At 39.9% G+C, this 20,741-nt stretch overlaps 2 protein-coding genes and 1 pseudogene across 6 annotated transcripts in view; 2 read left to right on the top strand and 1 right to left on the bottom strand.

Annotated features, from left to right (window-relative positions):
- LOC126629238 (short-chain dehydrogenase TIC 32, chloroplastic-like) overlaps positions 1–14,607 on the bottom strand; it is a 48,477-nt gene extending 33,870 nt beyond the window's left edge. Inside the window, exons 1-8 of one of the 3 annotated variants that reach the window (XM_050299205.1) lie at positions 14,422–14,604; positions 14,066–14,297; positions 13,898–13,977; positions 13,425–13,578; positions 13,080–13,158; positions 12,843–12,927; positions 12,577–12,623; positions 12,067–12,439 (exon numbers count right to left, since the gene is read on the bottom strand). In XM_050299205.1, the coding sequence (XP_050155162.1) occupies positions 12,281–12,439; positions 12,577–12,623; positions 12,843–12,927; positions 13,080–13,158; positions 13,425–13,578; positions 13,898–13,977; positions 14,066–14,297; positions 14,422–14,527 (942 nt within the window). In that variant the 5' untranslated portion in view covers positions 14,528–14,604 and the 3' untranslated portion in view covers positions 12,067–12,280. Of the gene's footprint in view, positions 1–12,066; positions 12,440–12,555; positions 12,624–12,842; positions 12,928–13,079; positions 13,159–13,424; positions 13,579–13,897; positions 13,978–14,065; positions 14,298–14,421 lie in introns of those variants that run through there. The other 2 variants (XM_050299206.1, XM_050299209.1) reach the window with 2 other exon arrangements.
- On the top strand, positions 1,838–20,602 carry LOC126629237 (SKP1-like protein 21). 3 transcript variants are annotated; one of them, XM_050299203.1, is made up of 10 exons: positions 1,838–2,000; positions 16,920–17,189; positions 17,613–17,834; positions 18,030–18,221; positions 18,301–18,411; positions 18,610–18,688; positions 19,136–19,233; positions 19,372–19,550; positions 19,817–19,950; positions 20,057–20,602. In XM_050299203.1, the coding sequence occupies exons 2-10, from the start codon at positions 17,154–17,156 to the stop codon at positions 20,071–20,073; spliced, it is 1,068 nt and encodes a 355-aa protein (XP_050155160.1). In that variant the 5' UTR covers positions 1,838–2,000; positions 16,920–17,153; the 3' UTR covers positions 20,074–20,602. The 3 variants fall into 3 exon arrangements, with proteins under 3 accessions (XP_050155160.1, XP_050155161.1, XP_050155159.1); XM_050299204.1 differs by lacking the exon at positions 1,838–2,000 and adding an exon at positions 8,370–8,469 and having other exon boundaries at positions 17,057–17,189; XM_050299202.1 differs by lacking the exon at positions 1,838–2,000 and adding an exon at positions 15,757–15,955.
- On the top strand, positions 8,463–9,882 carry LOC126629245 (SKP1-like protein 21; annotated as a pseudogene).
- Positions 20,603–20,741: the final 139 nt, after the last annotated feature.

Raw genomic sequence — 20,741 nt, 5'->3', positions numbered from 1 at the left:
GGTGTTTACTGTCAAATACAAAGCCGATGGATCGATAGACAGGTACAAAGCAAGGTTGGTAGCTAAAGGATACACCCAAACATATGGGGTAGATTATCAAGAAACGTTCTCTCCGGTTGCCAAGATGAATACGGTACGTGTCTTGATATCTTTAGCTGCTAATATGGACTGGCCATTAAAACAGTTTGATGTGAAAAATGCTTTCCTCCATGGGAACTTGGAGGAAGAAGTATATATGGATTTTCCTCCTGGGTACAGTGCTGGTAGGAATACCGGAGTTTGTCGGTTGCGTAAGTCTCTTTATGGACTTAAGCAATCACCTCGTGCGTGGTTTGATAGGTTTACTCAAGTTATGAAAAAGATTGGGTATTATCAGAGTCATTCTGATCATACATTGTTTGTTAAACGAAGACAGGGAAAAGTGACAGCCTTAATCATCTATGTAGATGACATGATCATCACTGGAGATGATTTTGATGAGATTTCAAAGTTGCAGGGTAATCTTGCGGCTGAGTTTGAAATGAAGAACCTAGGGGATTTGAAGTATTTTCTTGGAGTTGAAGTTGCTCGATCTTCGAAAGGTATTTTCTTGTCACAACGTAAGTATGTTTTGGATTTGTTAAAAGAAACTAGTATGCTGGGATGTAAACCAGTAGATACTCCTATTGTTGAAAAACATCATCTATGTTTGGATTCGAATCCGAAATCAGTTGATAAAGGGAGATATCAGAGACTTGTAGGGAGATTAATTTATTTGGCTCATACACGACCAAATATTGCCTATGCAGTGAGTCTAGTGAGTCAATTTATGCATTCACCGAGTGAAGATCATATGGCTGCTGTTATGCGTATCTTAGCATATTTGAAGTCTGCACCTGGAAAAGGAGTTTTATATCAGAAGCACGAACATTTGAGGGTTGAGGGGTTCACAGATGCTGATTGGGCAGGAAGTGTGAGTGACAGAAGGTCTACTTTGGGATACTTTACTTTTGTAGGAGGAAATTTGGTTACATGGCGAAGTAAAAAACAGAAGGTGGTGTCTAGATCCTCAGCTGAGGCTGAGTATAGAGGGATGGCTCACGGCATTTGCGAGATTCTCTGGCTTCAAAAACTTCTTGGGGGACTTGGGTTTAAGCCTAAGGAGACCATGAGACTATATTGTGATAATAAGTCAGCGAGAGATATAGCTGATAATCCGGTACAGCATGATAGGACAAAACATGTGGAAGTTGATCGACACTTTATTAAAGAGAAACTTGAGAGGAAAATTGTGTCAATACCATTTGTGAATTCAGAGGAGCAACTTGCAGATGTTCTAACTCATGCGGTATGTAGTCGAAAGTTTGATGACTCACTTGTCAAGTTGGGCATGTGTGATATCTATGCACCAACTTGAGGGGGAGTGTTAGTCGTGAGTCAATATTAGGAAAAAAGGAATGTAAATAGTAGGAGTCCTTTATTAGGTAGGTTTGTTTATAAGCTTTATTATTTGTTTCCTTGTTGAATAATGATTGTACATGTATATATTTCAAAAGAAGTAATACAAGAAATCATACCGTGAAATTCTATTTAATTTTGTGTTCTACGAATGTGGAACGAGTTGTTCCAGGGGGTAAGGCGGAACGAAAATTCACCCAAAATTCGTCTCGTGGAACAGCGCGTTCCACCCGTTTTAGGAGCACCAAACATGGGACGGAACGCCTCGTCCCACTCCGTTTCGTTCCGTCCTGCGTACCAAAAGGCACCAGAGGTCTGAAACCCTAACTACCAGCACGTGCGAGGGCGCCTCCTTCTTAGAGTCACGTGCCGGAAACAACCGCACACAGACTCCAAATCGTGATAGCTGGAAGAAGGGAAATGATACAGGAAGAAAAGGAAGACAGAGAAAGAACAGAACAGAGATAGAAACCCTAGCTCCCTCCCCAGTTTTCCCACCTCCAAATTTCCCACCTCTCCCAATTTCCCTCCCAATTCTCCATGCATTTCAGCTCATGTTTGAGGTACGCTCACCGCTCGTTCTCCAATTGACAATTTTTCATATGGCATTGATTTATGCATGCGACTGTGGCTAATTGTATTTTTCCCAATTCAGGATTGTTTAATCGATTGACAGTTCTTTGATGGGATTGTTTTTTTTATTTTTTTCATATAAATAAACCCTAAATTTAATTTATATAGAAATACTACTGTTGATAAGGATTTTGTTAGTTGTGAGGTGGAATCATCAACAATGGAAGTTGAAGGTTCTTCCTACCATTTGGCATGCTTTATAATCTGAATTGTCGTTTGTATGTGTCCTGGAATTCGGCTTTTCGGTTTCTTGGCAACCATTTGACATGGTTTGTTATATCACTTCTTATTGGGTTCAGCTAACCCAACTGTTTATAAAGAGATTCTTTTTTTTTTTTGTTGAATTGCTCAACCAGTTGGTTGCATTACAATCGTCTCTTTTCGTGCTTGTTTCTTATTGGGTCATGGAGATTGAAGAACTCAATAGATTAGCTTCCAAGTTGTCTCCTTTCCGCATACTGCCCCTTTATTTCTTTTGGCAGACCGAATACTACATTGAGTTCTGAATGTTGGTTTATGCATATTAAAAGCTATTTTGTGTTGTATTTATCATTCAATCTTTAATATGTTAGTCTGGTATTAAGTATTGAGCTTTGTGCTGCTAGCGTGAAACTTATTTTTTCTCAACTTTCCCGACCTCCCTAGATGGTTCTAGATGGGCTGTTCATAGCTTGTATGTTGTATGAGAATCTACGGGTATAAAATGAAAAAGAACAAGTGAAAACCAATACAATTGGAATATACTGTCATGTCCAAGCCGATCTCCTCCCTTAGGTAACAACCTGTCCATGTGCTCATCAATATTGCTCATGTATTGTAATATTTTCTTTTCTTTCTTTCCCCTCTATGCTCACAGAGATATTGAGAAACTCCAGTGAAGTACTCCACAAATATACTTACCCTTTTTCTTGTTACAAATTTTAATTACCACTGTTAACTGTTATAGTTAAATTAAAATATTAAAGTTAATGATAAAGGTCGTCATGGAATTTGAGGATATAATCTCGTTTGCTCCCCATATCTTATTGTGTTTTACTTTGAATACAGGAAAAATATTTGAGAAAGCTCTCCAGATAAGAATACAACAACAACAACAACAACAAAGCCTTTTCCCACTAAGTGGGGTCGGCTATATGAATCCTAGAACGCCATTGCGCTCGGTTTTGTGTCATGTCCTCCGTTAGATCCAAGTACTCTAAGTCTTTTCTTAGAGTCTCTTCCAAAGTTTTCCTAGGTCTTCCTCTACCCCTTCGGCCCTGGACCTCTGTCCCGTAGTCACATCTTCGAACCGGAGCGTCAGTCGGCCTTCTTTGCACATGTCCAAATCACCGGAGCCGATTTTCTCTCATCTTTCCTACAATTTCGGCTACTCCTACTTTACCTCGGATATCCTCATTCCCAATCTTATCATTTCTCGTGTGCCCACACCTCCCACGAAGCATCCTCATCTCCGCTACACCCATTTTGTGTACGTGTTGATGCTTCACCACCCAACATTTTGTGCCATACAACATCGATGGCCTTATTGTCGTCCTATAAAATTTTCCCTTGAGCTTCAGTAGCCTACGACGGTCACACAACACGCCGGATGCACTCTTTCCATCCAGCTCGTATTCTATGGTTGAGATCTCCATCTAATTCTCCGTTCTCTTGCAAGATAGATCCTAGGTAGCGAAAACGGTCGCTTTTTGTGATCTTCGCTAGATTGCTCCGGTCATTAGTGTGGATAAGTATATAAATGAATAGAGATAGGAAAGCAAACACAAGATGTACGTGGTTCACCCAGATTGGCTACGTCCACGGAATAGAAGAGTTCTCATTAATTGTGAAGGGTTTACACAAGTACATAGGTTCAAGCTCTCCTTTAGTGAGTACAAGTGAAAGATTTAGTACAAATGACATTAGGAAATATTGTGGGAGAATGATCTCGTAATCACGAAACTTCTAAGTATCGGAGTGTGGTGTCGTCTTGACTTGCCTTATCTGTCTCATAGGTAGATGTGGCATCTTCTCTGGAAGTACTCTTCCTCCATCCAGGGGTGGTATCTTTAACTGGTGGAGATGCACAAGGTAATGTATCAATTTCACTTGAAGCTTACTTGTAGTTTCAGGCTTGGTCAAGCGCGATACAAACCATGTAGTAGGAGTCCCCCAAGTCGCCGAGTTAGGGGGTCTGCTGAAAGAGGTGACAGACAAGGTAAGCAATCAGAGCTCCGACTGATTGTTCACCTTCTCCCCATCTTGCAGCAACATGAAGGATAAAGAGAAGAAAAATGAGAAGAGATGATATGAGATACTTTTGCTTTTGAAGAAGTAACTTTCCACAGGCTTATTCTTGAACTGAGCTGGAGGGTTTTCTGGTTTCCTCCAGAGTATTAAGGCCGACTAAAGAATTTGAGGGTCAAAACAAGTCCATCAAATCTAGAGTACGTTCCACCCTGCTGATATGGGATACTTTTGCTTTTGACAGAGTAATGGATGTATCGGCACGTGTGCTGTTACACTTGTCTCCACATGCTTCCTTGTATCCTTCGCACTTGCCCTATCTGTTCCTCAAGCAGATGCGGAATCTTCCCTGGAAACATAAGATGTTGAAGATGAGTACTCGAGAGCAATGCCAGGTAAGTAATCAGGTAAGGGGTTCCTGGCTGGAAGCTTGATTCCAAGTGCTGACTGATTGCTCTCTTTCTCCTTGTCTTGCAGGTAAAAACAAGGCCAAAAGAAAAGACAGGGAAAAAGCATGATATGGGATACTCTTGCTTTTAACCCTGATGATATGAGATATTCTTGCTCTAGTATAGCTTGTTTGCAGAGGTATTATCGGGGGGAAAGAAAGCTAAATATTTTGAAAGGCTTCGTTGGGAGTGCCCTCTTAGATATGATGAAGGGTTGAGCATTTTTGCAGGTCTGCCTGTCCGTTGGGGATGGAGGTCGACATATATAGGAGTCTCCCTAACAACAAGTAGTAATGCTATTCCTTTACCCTGCTTGGTCATAGCACGGTAGTGGGAGCTGCCAGTTTCACATGTTTTAACTCTGTCAGAGCACTTTGAAAAGGTGGTCTGTGGTATCTGGCTCTCGAGATTCGGAGAACGATGCCTCTTCGATTTTTGAGAAAGCAATCATGTTGGGGGTCTGACTCTCGAGATTCGGAGAGCAGTGTCTCTTCGATTTTTGAGGAAGTAATCATGTTGGGAGTCTGGCTCTCGGGATTCGGAGGGCGGTGCCTCTTCGATTTTGGAGCAAGCAATCTTGTTGGGAGTGTTGTCTCGAATGTGAGTAAAGGTTGGGCATGTTTGCTAGTCTACCTTGCCACGAAGCACAAAGGTTGACACACAGGGACTTTCCAATTATCCAGCAATGGTACTGTTCCTTTACCCTCTCTTCGATTTTGAGAAAGTAGTCATGTTGGGAGTCTGGCTCTCGAGATTCGGAGGACGGTGCCTCTTCGATTTTGGAGCAAGCAATCTTGTTGGGAGTGTTTTCTCGAATGTGAGTAAAGGTTGGGCATGTTTGCTAGTCTACCTTGCCACGAAGCACAGAGGTTGACACACAGGGACTTTCCAATTATCCAGCAGTGGTACTGTTCCTTTACCCTTGTGGGTAATAATATGGTAGCTAGACCTTCAAAATTTATGTGTCTAAACTTTTGTTAGTGCTGTTTCTTTGCTATTCTTTTACCTTTCTTGGTCAGAGCGATGTAGTGGGAGCTGCAAGCTTCACGTGCTCAACTTTGGCAGAGAACTTTGGCAAAGTTATCTGTGGTACCCATGAGCTATTGTTGCGTGTGGGAAGTGGGTGATTGAACAGTAAGATTCATGTGCTTTCTACTTCACCAGAAGTCTTCGACAGAATGCCCATAATTTCTGCAAAGCTGAGTGTGCGTGTGACAGGTGCTGACAAGGCTAGAAAAGTAGGTGCCTCTTCGATTTCTGAGATCAGCCCTCGTGGTCTCTGAGCAGCCCAGCTTTTGAGAAAGCGAGCGCCTCTTCGATTGATTCGGAGAACGATGCCTCATCGATTTTTGAGAAAGCAATCATGTGGGTCTGGCGTGCCTCTTCGATTTTGGAGCAAGCAATCTTGTTGGGAGTGTTTTCTCAAATGTGAGTAAAGGTTGGGCATGTTTGCTAGTCTACCTTGCCACGAAGCACAGAGGTTGACACACAGGGACTTTCCAATTATCCAGCAATGGTACTGTTCCTTTACCCTCTCTTCGATTTTTAAGAAAGTAGTCATGTTGGGAGTCTGGCTCTCGAGATTCGGAGGACGGTGCCTCTTCGATTTTTGGAGCAAGCAATCTTATTGGGAGTGTTTTCTCGAATGTGAGTAAAGGTTGGGCATGTTTGCTAGTCTACCTTGCCACGAAGCACAGAGGTTGACACGCAGGGACTTTCCAATTATCCAGCAGTGGTACTGTTCCTTTACCCTTGTGGGTAATAATATGGTAGCTAGACCTTCAAAATTTATGGGTCTAAACTTTGTTAGTGTTGTTTCTTTGCTATTCTTTTACCCTTCTTGGTCAGAGCGATGTAGTGGGAGCTGCAAGCTTCACGTGATCAACTTTGGCAGAGAACTTTGGCAAAGTTATCTGTGGTACCCATGAGCTATTGTTGCGTGTGGGAAGTGGGTGATTGAACAGTAAGATTCATGTGTTTTCTACTTCACCAGAAGTCTTTGACAGAATGCCCATAATTTCCGCAAAGCTGAGTGTGCGTGTGACAGGTGCTGACAATGCTGGAAAAGTAGGTGCCTCTTCGATTTCTGAGAGCGGCCCTCGTGGTCTCTGGGGAGCCCAGCTTTTGAGAAAGCGAGCGCATCTTCGATTTCTGAGATCGGCCTTCGTGGTCTTTGAGCAGCCCAACTTTTGAGAAAGCAAACGCCTCTTCGATTTCTGAGATCAACCCTCGTGATCTCTAAGCAGCCCAGCTTTTGAGAAAGCAAACGCCTCTTCGATTTCTGAGCAGGCTCCTCTTCGATTTCTGAAGCTCCGTCGAGTGCAGATTTTTATAGGGGCTGGCATTAAGTTTCAAATCACACTTGAATCTCCACCAGTAGAAGCTTCATTATTGCACTTCTAAGATCTTGATTTGTCCGACCTCTTCTCTCTTCAACACCTTTGAAAATGTCTGACCCCTCTGACCGTCGTTTTGACTTGAACCTTGTTGAAGAGGCAGCCCCGCCTTCTCCAGACAACATATGGCGCCCATCCTTCGTCTCCCCTACTGGTCCTCTTACCGTTGGGGATTCCGTGATGAAGAATGATATGACCGCTGCGGTGGTGGCCAGGAACCTTCTCACTCCCAAAGATAACAGACTACTTTCCAAACGGTCTGATGAGTTAGCTGTTAAGGATTCGCTGGCTCTCAGTGTTCAGTGTGCAGGTTCTGTGTCTAATATGGCCCAACGCCTATTTGCTCGAACCCGCCAAGTTGAATCATTGGCGGCTGAAGTTATGAGTCTCAAACAGGAGATTAGAGGGCTCAAGCATGAGAATAAACAGTTGCACCGGCTCGCACATGACTATGCTACAAACATGAAGAGGAAGCTTGACCAGATGAAGGAAACTGATGGTCAGGTTTTACTTGATCATCAGAGATTTGTGGGTTTGTTCCAAAGGCATTTATTGCCTTCGTCTTCTGGGGCTGTACCGCGTAATGAAGCTCCAAATGATCAACCTCTGATGCCTCCTCCTTCTAGGGTTCTGTCCAGTACTGAGGCTCCAAATGATCCCCCTCTGGTGCCTTCTCTTTCTGGGGCTCTACCGACTGCTGAGACTTCTCCTAAGCAACCTTTGTGAAGGCTCCCTCTTGTGTGTTTATTTTGACTCATGTATATGTACATATTTGTAGCTTATCGGGGATATCAATAAATAAGCTTTCCTTCATTTCAACGTATTGTGTTAAATACACCAAAGCCTTCTTCGCTAAGTTCTTTGAATTTTCTTTTGTTGAAGCTTGTATGTTGAAGCTTTCAGAGTGGAGCATGTAGGTTGGGGTAGTGTTCCCTTAATTTCCCGAGTGAGGAAAACTTCTCGGTTGGAGACTTGGAAAATCCGAGTCACTGAGTGGGATCGGCTATATGAATCTTAGAACGCCATTGTGCTCGATCCTGTGTCATGTCCTTCGTTAGATCCAAGTACTCTAAGTCTTTTCTTAGAGTCTCTTCCAAAGTTTTCCTAGGTCTTCCTCTACCCCTTCGGCCCTGAACCTCTGTCCCATAGTCGCATCTTCTAATCGGAGCGTCAGTAGGCCTTCTTTGCACATGTCCAAACCACCGTAACCGATTTTCTCTCATCTTCTAATACAAATTTTGTTGGGATTCAAGATCGTATCATTTTGGGAAGCACTGATAACTATTTTGTACTTAGTTAATCAAGTCAAGCTTTTGAATGAGGAAAAGGTTCCATTTCCCCTGTAACTCCTTGTGTTTGGAAGTGGTGGTAAAAGGTGGTTTTTGGTTCACCTCTTCTGAAAGTTAGTTGCGGTATCACTGTCAAATGTCAGAAGGTGTCATGGCGGTAGTCAAACCTGAGGTATGCTACTTCATTGTCTGATGAATTACAAATGGTAATTTAGGCAAGTTAGATTATTCAGTTTCATTCCATTTGTTTTCACATTCTATGATTTCAGCAGCATATATATCTTTAAGGGTCCTTTGTCACTTGACTATGGTGGGAAATGAATAGGTATACTAAAAGAATTAGTTTGTTTCTAGACAAACTCTTGGTGGAATGTAAATGGAGAGTTGTAATTTCATTACAAAGGCTGGTGCATAGTGGTCAGAATAAGCAGTGCATAGTAAAAGAATTAGGTTCTGTGGGTTGCATGTGTGGTAGTTCAAGCAAAGATGATATAGAAGTATCCGTTGTGTTTCTCTTTTGACTCCCTCATGAATTTCCTTATGTTTTGTGCAATTAGATGAAATCTTACATCTGGCTTCAAACTGCTGATGCCTCCATCCAACAAGTAGAAGAAGAGGTTGCCATGTTTTGTCCCATGATATGCCGAGAAATATTGCAAACAGGAATGGGATCTTCCAAAAACCATACTATATCACTTCCTCAACGAGTTAATCCTGCCATTTGGGCTTAATACTCGACTACTGTCGGTTTCATCAAGTACCCGCTCGCTCTAATAAGGTCTTACATATAATTCTAACACTTTTAGTTTCTTTTTCTGTTCTTACATGATATTATTTTCCAATTGACAGTCAACGGTGAAAATCTTATGTAGAAAACTTGGAGAAAATATTGCTACCCTTTATGTGGCCGAAAAAGGGTGGTTTTGATAGTCTTTCATCCATCATCATCATGTACATGGTGAAGTCAGAAGTAATTTATGTGTTTGATAGAATTAGTATCATGTATAGGAGCGCAAAACTTTTGATGAGAAATTTATTCGAATGAATACAAAAAAGTTATGTGAATTGACGTCCGCTGCTGACAGCCTCCAGTTGAAGCCTTTGGTTGATCTCACCAGCCGAGCACTTGCTTGAATTATTGAAGTAAAAACACCTGAGGAGATGCGCAGACATTTCATTTACCAGATGACCTCACAGAGGCTTTTTTACTATCAGAAGTTTTTTTTTTTTTCCTTCCATCCATGTTTTTCATGTATATATGGTTGAATCCAGGAGGAGAAGTTGGTACCTCTAAGAAACATAACTGAGGATCCACGTATCCGGCTCCTTAACCGGTTATATGCTAGAAAGAGGAAAGAATTAAAAGAGCGAGAGAAACTGAAGTTGCTTACTTTTACTTGACGAGTTTGAAGCCTTTCCCATATGTTAAATGCGATATATGTGTTAATTTTATATTTCACAATGTTTATCATCTGAGTTGTGCAAAGTATAAACAAAATGATAGTATAATAGTATTCAGCCGTCAATTGAATGATAGTGATAATGCATGACATGTTCATAGCATACATCTAATTCAGAATACAAGCGGAAGGTGCTCTTACAAGTGAAGTCAAAGCAGAGAGGATGATGTGGTATCAAGTTGATATATATAATACTAAAATAGTTATTCAACAACGTACTAATCCCCAAAGTTTTATGGAAACTCAATAGTATAATATGTAATAGGTTTCTTCTGAAAACCCTAGCATGCCATAAAACCTTTGTAAAACATATATCGTATATAGTGTGTTAAATAACGGTATTATAATCGACCGAAGCCATTACATCACCCGACCAGTAGACCAAATATATGAATATCTTCCGACCTGTAGGCCACTACCTCACCCAACCCATAGGCCAAATAAATATCTTTCGACGCGTAGGCCACTACATCACCCGACCGAAGACAATATAAGTATCATCGCCCGTAGACATAACAATGACCACTAGATAAGCGCAAAAACATTGAATATAATCTTTCCAACATAAGTATATATCTCAATGGAGCTCAGTAGCTCAAACATCATATCTCAAAACATCTTCATAGTGTATAGTCATCCAACATATATACTACAAAGAGTGTAAATTCGATAAAGTATGGTATTCCAAAATATTCTCAGTAAAGCATGATATCTCATAAAGTGTAAAACCAATTTACTCATAAACGTTTCATAAAACATAACTATTAAATCATGATTTTCATGTATGCATTTCTAATAGTAAAATCATGCATTTTAGAAGGGGTCCACTAACAGATACTCTGTCACAGAAGAGCCATGCGAAATAGGAATGACGGAATCGCCGCTAATCATCGCACCTAAGCACATAAAGGGTCCAATTAATAAAACTAACAATTGAATTTCGGAAAACGAACGTCATAAACAGATTCAGGACGTCGAAAAACATAAAGGGGATCTTGGGTACCCCCACGTGTTGTCGCAAGGTGGCGACTCTGGCGGCCATGTGCCATTGGAAAGTTGGTTGGAAAAGTCACTGGTGCCGCCACGGACGGCGACGTCCACAACGACGCGTGTGCTTTATGTGCCAACACCGGCATCCCTTCACATGCGCCTACACGCACCCTCACGCGCGGCCTGGTGTCTGGGTTAGTTAGGTTTGGCCCTAGGGTTTGTTGGGTTTGGGCCTGAGCTTTGGGCTTAGGTCAAAATAGTTTGGGCCAAGGGTATAATGGGCCAAAGGCCCAAGTTCTACACGGCCCAAGGCTCAAAAGGATTTGGGCTGGGGTTCTAATAGGCTTTGGGCTTGAAAGCTCGGCTCAAGTCACCGGGTTTGAGGATTTTAATGGGTTGGGTTTGGTTGCTCAGTGGGCCGAAACCCTTAGGCTTTGGGTTAAAAGGTTTGGGCCAAAAGACTTGGGTTGCTGGGTTTAGGTCGTTTGACCAGGTTTCGACGAAAAAGGAAGCCGGAGCTTCTTAAGCTCTGTTCAAATCCGATTCTCAATCCTAGGGTGCAATCTAGGTACCAAATTGAAGTGTAGGACGAGAGGAAGAGTTTTGTACCTATATCACGTCGTGAGGTGGCCGAAGTTGGTCGGATTTTAACTCAAAAGCCATAGGGCTCGCCGGAGAGGTTTGGGTGGCCTTTAGGTGTCTCGGTGCTTCGTAGAGACGAAGGAGAGAGAGAGAAGGTCCACTCGATGGTGGTGGTGGTGTCGTGGTTCTTTGGGTGTGCGGGTGGGTGTGTGTGTCGTCGAGAAGGGAGAAGGAGATATGTCCGAGAGAGAAGGAGAGTGAGTTGAGAAAGAGCTCGGGGGAGAGAATAAAGAACGATATAAGGGATGGGGGGGGCTGGTGCCACATGGCAAGCAGAGAGAGGGGAAGAGTGATAAAATAATGACAAAAAAAAATCTAAAAAAGAGAAGGGCAATCTGGATAGGGTAGGAGGATAAGGGGCAAAAATGTCATTTCATAATTCCATTAAAATGACAAAATACATAATTTGGGACGGGGTTTCATATAATTTGTCATCAGTCAATCGATAAGCACACGAACAACATAATTTTGTTTCGACGATGAAATTTCCAAACTCGATTCTAGAAATCAAACGAAAAGCAACCTCAAATCAAAACGACAAGGCTTAAAGCAGAAAAAAAAGATTATTCAGCTTGAAAGGATATTGTTCAACTTTTGAATTATAAGTTACAGCATTCTTGGAGTCTATTATTCAACAACAAACAACCATCACTACGCATTATCCCTGTAAATAGGGTTGGTTGTATGAATCTTATAACGACACAATGCAAAGGGCACTTTCTTAAGTCTTTATATAGAGTTTTAAGTTTTAGAGAAGATCATTTAGTCAAATCCATGCTAAAATCCCATAGTTTCTTTGCCATCTCCACGTCTTGACCTTGTGGCCTTGGCTTGGATAGGTTACAGTCCGAGAAATATTCACCGGTCACCCCCTTGACTTGTGGATGCAGTGCCACGTAGCACGTCGTTGCTGCTCCCTGTAATCGACGAAGTTAATAATCAACATTACATTATACGTTTAAACGGCTAATATTGGAAAGTTCATCATATTTCGAATTACTCAAATTCGCTTGGTATGTTGTTTGCTCAAGAGGTTCAAGCAGACGTAACTTACCTGCTGAACATTTTTAAGCACAGCTCTACCAAGCACGTTAACAAGCCCTGCATCAAACCAGAAAGCCAAACGTCTGATTATCCGAAACTAAGCACGTAGATAATGAATATGTAAATTTGAGATTTGTAGATTGACGTCAAATTTGGTTCGGTTTAAACTTTAAACATACACTGAATACAAAGCCTCCTCAACAAGCGATAGTATGCAGTTTAAATCAGAATACATTTATATAAGACTAACATAGTTGGGTTTGTGAAGTGATTTACCGTTAATAATGCTGTAATAACGAAACAGATTGGTAACAATTGCACCAGGGTGAAGCGAGTTTGCAGTAATATCAGCTCCTTCTTCCTGTTGGACAATCACAAACAACAGAGTTCACTCAACACACCATGACTGCCATAAACATAAAAAAAACAAGGTAATGTGTGTTTATCTCTACATATAAAAGTACAGGCGTATTTTCAGAATCACGATTCTGCTGATTTAACGTTGCGGATTACCTTTAAGCGTCTTGCAAGCTCATTAGCATGCAAAATGTTAGCAAGCTTTGATTGGCCATATGCACGAAAGCTGCTGTACCTGCAGATGGGCAGTCACAAAATCGGATTGGACTTGTATCAATCTCCCTCCATTCAGCATATGCTATAACGAAGGAAGCACACCGAAACCAAATATACTACGTGACTAACTTGTGCAGAAGTACTGATATGGCATCAGAATCCAATTCCAAACTTTCTTGCTTAAGCTCCACCCGCTTTTAATCAAAATCCTATGTGTGACTCATGCGCTAACAAATATATAATACAATCTAAATATCTAAAAACTAAGAATTATCTCAATGTTACCCTGCTTGGTCGTTAATTTTATCAAAACGAATTCCTTCAGGATACGGGTTGCGGTGAGCTTCTGAGGACACATTTACTATTCTCCCTTCTTTGCCGCTTTTGCGTGCTGTTTTCTTCATAGTATCCAACAAAAGATTTGTCAAAAGAAAATGACCTGAAAAATCAGGAAAATAACCAAATAGATACAAATCAACTCTCCCGAATCAAAGAAGGATGAAAGGTTAGCTGAGTTTATTGATGCATATACTCCGACACCGAGAGATAAAAGGACTAAAACTAGATTGGCTACAGATTAAACTAGATGAAACATTCAGTCAATTAGAACAGCTTAACCAACAATACTTTTTAAATTGTCAATGGTGTTCTAGGATTCATACAGCCAACCCTACTTAGTACCATAAGGGTTGGTTGTTGTCGTTGTTGTTGTTTGTACTTCAAGCTGTCAGTTTTACAGAGTAACAAATGCGACATACCTGCGTGGTTTGTGGCGAACTGAAGTTCGATCTTGTCCTTCGAAAGCGTGAAAGGGGTTCCCATAACTCCTGCATTGTTACTTAAGAAAAGACAAGTATTATTACTTGAGGTTGATTTTATGAACTAAGCCTCTTCAAGAACTTGTACAGCTTCTGTCCATTTCTTACATTAGGATGTTAAGAGGAAGACCGGAGGAATTGAAATCCGATGCGAATTTCCTAACGGATGATAACGAACTGAGATCCAGTTCCATGGCATCAACTTTGGCAGTGGGGACTGCCTTCACTATTTGTTCTCTTGCATCTTTACCGGCAGCCATGTTCCTCACTGCCATAACCACATGGGCGCCACGCAGTGCAAGAACGCGCGCGGTTTCGGTGCCAATACCACTAGATGCTCCTGCAACATCAATATGCAGAACCAAAGAGCATGTTCCCATAAGAACAAGGAACAATAGTTGAAGAAAGTATACCATCTGTATATCAAACTTAAAGAAAGAAGCGGCAAATGGAAGTTCCCTCACCTGTAACAATGGCGGTGAGACCAGTGGCATCAATCCCTTCAGTAACTTCCTCTGCTGTGGAAGATGATGAGAACCCAGATGGCCCTTTTGTTCTGAAGAACCACATCGTCTTCTTCTTCTCTCTCTCTCTCCCCTTCTGCACGCAAAGAGATGGGAAAGTCTTCAAGTGTGGTTTTAGTGACAGTTTTTGGTGAAGAGTTCTTTTCATTGCTTTGGTGGTGGGTGCCTCGGTGGAGCCTCTTTAGCCCGTTTTGTCTTTCGTGTCTAATTTTTGGACACACAGTTTGGAAAGGTCAATTTAATTAGCAAAACTATCATCATTTTATCCACTAATTTGTTGTTCACGATTTGACTTATTTGGGTTTATCTTTTAATTTGGATTTAATTTTTTTGAGCAAACTCTACCGTTTTGTACACTGTTTCTAGTTATTGACATAGCTTGCTGAAATTGTTTGGTATTGTAATATTTTTAGCATGTTGGGATTCTTTATTAGGGAAACTAATGAACATGTTTGAAAACTTTGAGTTTTAACGATAAAGACAAAATAAATGGTAAAGTGAATAGTACCAGAATTGACTTTTTAGAATAAAAATGTGGTTTTTCGTTAAAGTGAACAGTACCAGAAGTTTTTCGTTAAAGTTCCATTCTTGATTTCATATTATGTGTTTTAATCATACTATTATATATTAAAAGCAAAGAGTACATATAATCATAATATCGCAAAAATTTAGAAAAATAATTCAGTAATTGGATGGTGGGTATATAGAAATTTGATTCTTTCTTGCAAAAATATAGGAGATTCGAATTATGTTTCAAAAATTATGAGATAAAATTGATTTTGATTTTTTTTAAAAGTTAGAACTATAATTTGATTTCAAAACCTTTTAAGTTGGAATTGAAATGCTTGTTTATGATCCAAGCCGACCTAAAATCAGTGCCTTGCATAAAATATAGGAAGTTTTAACGAAACAATTCTAGTACTGTTCATTTTTAACAAAAAATCATATTTTTACCTTTCTTGGTACTATTCACTACACCTTTATTTGTTCTTTTTAATTAAAACTAATTTTTTTTTAAATTGTTTGTTAATTTTCCTTAAAATATACGATAAAGGTGAAGAGTCCATGAAAATAAAACAAATGAGGAGAAAAATCACTGTGGGCGTGGCCTATTTCACCAAACCCTCACCCAACCCACGTGATACTGGGCATCTCACAACCCGACCCGCCCAAATGCCGGGCCCATCCCCTCCTCCAATCCAAAAGTCCGAAACCCTAACTACCAGCACGTGCGAGGGCACCTCCTTCTTCGATAGAGTCACGTGCCGGAAACAACCGCACACGGACTCCAAATCCTGATAGCTGGAAGAGAAATGACACAGGAGGAAAAGGAAGATACAGAGAGAACAGAACAGAGATAGAAAGCCTTGCCTTTCGGAAACCCTAGCTCCCTCCCCAGTTTTCCCATCCCCAATTTTCCCACCGCTCCAAATTTCCCTCCCAAATTTTCCATGCATTTCAGCTCGTATTTGAGGTACGCTCACCGCTCTTTCTCCAATTGAAAATTTTCATATGGTATTGATTTATGCATGCAGCTTTGGCTAATTGTATTTTTCCCATTTCATAATTATTTAATCGATTGACTGTTTTTTGATGGTTTGATTTTTTTTTAATAAATAAACCCTAATTTTAATTTATATAGAAATACTACTGTTGATAAGGATTTTGTTAGTTGTGAGGTGGAATCATCAACAATGGAAGTTGAAGATTTTTCCTTGGTGGGAAATGGAAACCGTTTGGCATGGTTTATAATCTGAATTGTCGTTTGTATGTGTCCTGGAATTCGGATTTTCGGTTTCCTGGCAACCATATGACATAGTTTGTTTATCACTTCTTATTGGGTTCAGCTAACCCAACTGTTTATAAAATTTTTTTTTTTTTTTTTTTTCGCTGAATTGCTTAACCAATTGGTTGCATTACACTCGTCTCCTTTCGTCCTTGTTTCTTATTGGTTCATGGAGATTGAAGAACTCAGTAGATTGGCTTCCAAGTTGTCTCCTTTCTGCATTCTGCCCCTTTATTTCTTTTGGCAGACCGAGTACTACATTGAGTTCTGAATGTTGGTTTATGCATATTAAATGCTATTTTGTATTGTATTTATCATTCAATCTTTAATACTTTCGTCTGGTATTGAGTATTGAGCTTTGTGCTGCTAGTGTGAAACTTATTTTTTCTTTCCCATTTATGTGCTCATCAATATTGCTCATGTATTGTCATTTTTCTCTTCTTTTTTTCCCATTTATGCACACAGAGATATTGAGATACTCCAGTGAAGTCCCCCCCCCCCCAAAATATACTTCCCCCTTTTCTTGTTACAAATTACATTTACCACTGTTAACTTTTATAAGTTAAAATATTGAAGTTACTGATAATCTTGGAATTTGAGGATATCATCTTGTTTGTTCCCCAAATCTTATTGTGTTTTACTTTGAATACAGGAAAAATATTTGAGAAAGCTCTCCAGATAAGAATGCTCAAACAAATTTTGTTGGGATTCAAGATCGTATCATTTTGGGAAGCACTGATAACTATTTTGTACTTAGTTAATCAAGTCAAGGTTTTGAATAAGGAAAAGGTTCCATTTACCCTGTAACTCCTTGTGTTTAGAAGTGGAGGTGAAAGGTGGTTTTTGGTTCACCTCTTCTGAAGGTTAGTTGCAGTGTCACTGTCAAATGTCAGAAGGTGTCATGGCGGTAGTCAAACCCGAGGTATGCTACTTCTTGTCTGATGAATTACAAATGGTAATTTAGGCAAGTTAGATTATTTAGTTTCATTCCATTTGTTTTCACATTGTATGATTTCAGCAGCATGTGTATCTTTAAGGGTCCTTTGTCACTTGAGTATGATGGGAAATGAATAGGTATAGTAAAATAAATTAGTTTGTTTCTAGACAAACTCTTGGTGGAATGTAAATGGAGAGTTGTAATTTCTTTGGTGACAAAGGCTGGTGCATAGTGGTCGGAATAAGCAGTGTAGAAATTAAATAGAAGATAGTGGCTAGGACTGCTACACCTGGAGTTATTGGTTCTGTGGGTTGCATGTGTGGTAGTTCAAGCTAAGATGATATAGGAGTATTAGTTGTTTTTCTCTTTTGACTCCCACCTGAATTTCCTTATGTTTTGTGCAATTAGATGAAATCTTACATCTGGCTTCAAACTGCTGATGGCTCAATCCAACAAGTAGAAGAAGAGGTTGCCATGTTTTGTCCCATGATATGCCGAGAAATATTGCAAACAGGAATGGGATCTTCCAAAAACTATGCTATATCACTTCCTCAACGAGTTAATCCTGCCATTTTGGGCTTAATACTCGACTACTGTCGGTTTCATCAAGTACCTGGTCGCTCTAATAAGGTCTGACATATAATTCTAACACTTGTAGTTTCTTTTTCTGTTCTTACATGATATTGTTTTCCAATTAACAATCAACGGTGAAAATCTATTGTAGAAAACTTGGAGAAAATATTGCTACCTTTTATCCATCAACATCATGTACATGGTGAAGTCAGAAGTAATTTATGTGTTTGATAGTATTGTTATCATGTGTAGGAGCGCAAAACTTTTGATGAGAAATTTATTCGAATGGATACAAAAAAGTTATGTGAGTTGACGTCCGCTGCTGACAGCCTCCAGTTGAAGCCTTTGGTTGATCTCACCAGCCGAGCGCTTGCTCGAATTATTGAAGGAAAATCACCCGAGGAGATACGCGAGACATTTCATTTACCTGATGACCTCACAGAGGTTTGTTACTATCAAAATTTATTGGTTTGTTTTTTTTCCCTTCCATCCATGTTTTTCATGTATATATGGTTCAATCCAGGAGGAGAAGTTGGAACCTCTGAGAAACATAACTGATGATCCACGTATCCGGCTCCTTAACCGGTTATATGCTAGAAAGAGGAAAGAATTAAAAGAGCGAGAGAAACTGAAGGTGCTTACTTTTACTTGAAGAGTTTGAAGCCTTTACCATATGTTAAATGCGATATATGTGGTAATTTTATATTTCACAATGTTTATTATTTTAGTTGTGCAAAGTGCAAACAAATGTAATTATGTAGTTGGAAGCTTGAAGCATTAAGACCTGTGCATATATGATCGCATGAATAGAAAGTTTATTGTTTTGTTTCAGAGTGTTGAGGCTGAGGAAGAGCGTATCGATGAGCGTTCAGTCGATGATCTCTTGACATTTATAAATGGTGGAAACAGAGGTATGATCCAGAAATTATCTCTCTTCATCCTGGTTTTCTACCTTTTTTCTTACACATCGATTTTATTTATTAATTTGTTGACCTTTTGCATCTTTTTTGCTGTTTGAAGTTATAGTATGTTTGGCTCTCAAATTCATAGGAGATAAAATTTCCTGTGTTCTTGTTAGTTAAGTGAGTTTGCTTCGCGGCTAGGACCACTCTGTTGAAGGTTATTGGCATCCCTATCTTATCTCCATGGACAAGGAGCACAATATTTTTTGGTTTTACATACTTTTTGATAGGTCATTCAGTCAGTAGATTCACATATCATGGGTACTTAATGAAGCATTCAAGTTTTTTTTTTCTGTACTGTACTATAGCTTGTCATATGAAAGTTGTATTTGATAGACCTATCTAGTTATTCTTTATCTACTCTCAAAACTTACCATAATCTGATACACTCTGCAGAAACAAAGGGGATTAAGACCAATAAGAATAAAAAGAAAAATCGAAGAAGAAAAGATCATCCAAAAGATTCTTCAACCAATGTAAATGGACATAACAAGGTTAGTACTTCTTTCTCTTGCTCAAGACAGCATCCTATCCAAACTTAAGTGTGTGTGTGTGTATAGTATGCTTGTGAATTTTCCTGCATGTATCAAAACTTGTTTGTGATTTCTCTTTGCCGTTATCTACATTTCTAGGATTTGGATGCGCTTTCTTCTGCTTCCCAAGATGGTGACACTATCAATGTTGAGTCTCCGTCTCCCAGTTCTTCAAAGTTGCAAGATTCTACGTCTGTTACCTTTTCACCAAAGCTTGACTTTGATGATGGTGATTTGGATGACGATTTAGATCCTGCCATGAAGGAAGAACTTGACAGGTAACAACAATGTCCATTTAGTTTGTGATGATGAATCAATCTTCTGTTTTTATAAAGTATATTATTCAATCATATTAGAATGATCACACTAATATTTAACTGTTTATATGAATTATGCTGACCCTTGTCTCAGCATGCATGGAAATTTTTCTTTACCCCTGTTAAATATCCCCTTCCATGGTTACTCGGTAGAATCTACAGATATTTTATGATTATTGCAAAGACTGTTTGTTTCTTATATTCCTTTATGTTTATGCTTTATGTAGGGAAGTGGAGGATTTTGCACGAAGATTAAATTCAGATTGGCCAGAAAGGATGCAGGAAATTTTATCCTTGGGCCAAGAGAGGAAACTTGCACCAATAGATATAAACGGCAATGGCTCTGCACGTAGATATAAAAGTATGTCCCAATACATCCTCTGATATTGAGAGTGATTGAGTGAGTGAGTGTGCAACTAGATTGAGTGAAGATTTGGTTAGACTGAGAGTTACCGGGTGATTTGCAGGTTTGGACAGGAGATAGTGATCTACGAGAGAGCACTATTTAATCCGAATCTGCAGCAGCTTGAGTGATTGGAACAGATGCTACCGACGAGGTTTGCTGCTGCAGAAGCTTAGAAGAGAGCAGTGTTTTTGGTGTTGACGGCATGTGAGTACATTTGTTTGTTTTTTCCATCACCAAACGCAATTTTCGTTCTGTGGGCATCTTCCATGTCGAAGAAAGCAAACGAACATATATCAAGAAAAAGAAGAGGAAGAGCCCACAATTGGGAGCATAGTTTTCCTCGTTGCCTTGAGCTTATGTTCTCTTTTGTGGTTGTTTATGAGGAGCATACTTGCCGCTGTTTTTTTCCTTGAGCCGCCATTGATGGGAGCCGGCCCCCTGTACTTTCTTGAAACGATGCCGAATTTTACAGATGTACCTTTTCTTCTTCATTTCATATAGAGGCCCCATTTGGCTTTACAGAGTCTTGCAAGAAGTTGTAAGTTCTTTCAGTTGATGTAATGAAATCGAAATGAGAAATAAAGGTTATTTAAAAAGCTTTGTACAATATGGTCGTTTTGAATATGTTGGAAGGGCATATTTAATCTTAGGTTCCACGGAGCGGATTTGATGACAAAGAAAAACTTTCACGCACCTGTTTCACAAAACTACTTCATGAAATCAGTTTCTAACATGTAAGCTCGTGA

This window comes from Malus sylvestris, chromosome 7 (assembly GCF_916048215.2).
Source record: "Malus sylvestris chromosome 7, drMalSylv7.2, whole genome shotgun sequence".
Classification (NCBI taxonomy): domain Eukaryota; kingdom Viridiplantae; phylum Streptophyta; class Magnoliopsida; order Rosales; family Rosaceae; genus Malus; species Malus sylvestris.
This window is presented reverse-complemented; position numbering and strand designations above follow the sequence as displayed.

Bases quoted from the DNA above. Each gene is read 5' to 3' on its own strand.
- LOC126629237 (XM_050299203.1), top strand. From the start codon at position 17,154: ATGTCAGAAGGTGTCATGGCGGTAGTCAAACCCGAG. The intron at 19,234-19,371 runs GTTAGTACTTCT...CTACATTTCTAG, and splicing joins ATGTAAATGGACATAACAAG to GATTTGGATGCGCTTTCTTC. The intron at 19,551-19,816 runs GTAACAACAATG...TGCTTTATGTAG, and splicing joins ATGAAGGAAGAACTTGACAG to GGAAGTGGAGGATTTTGCAC.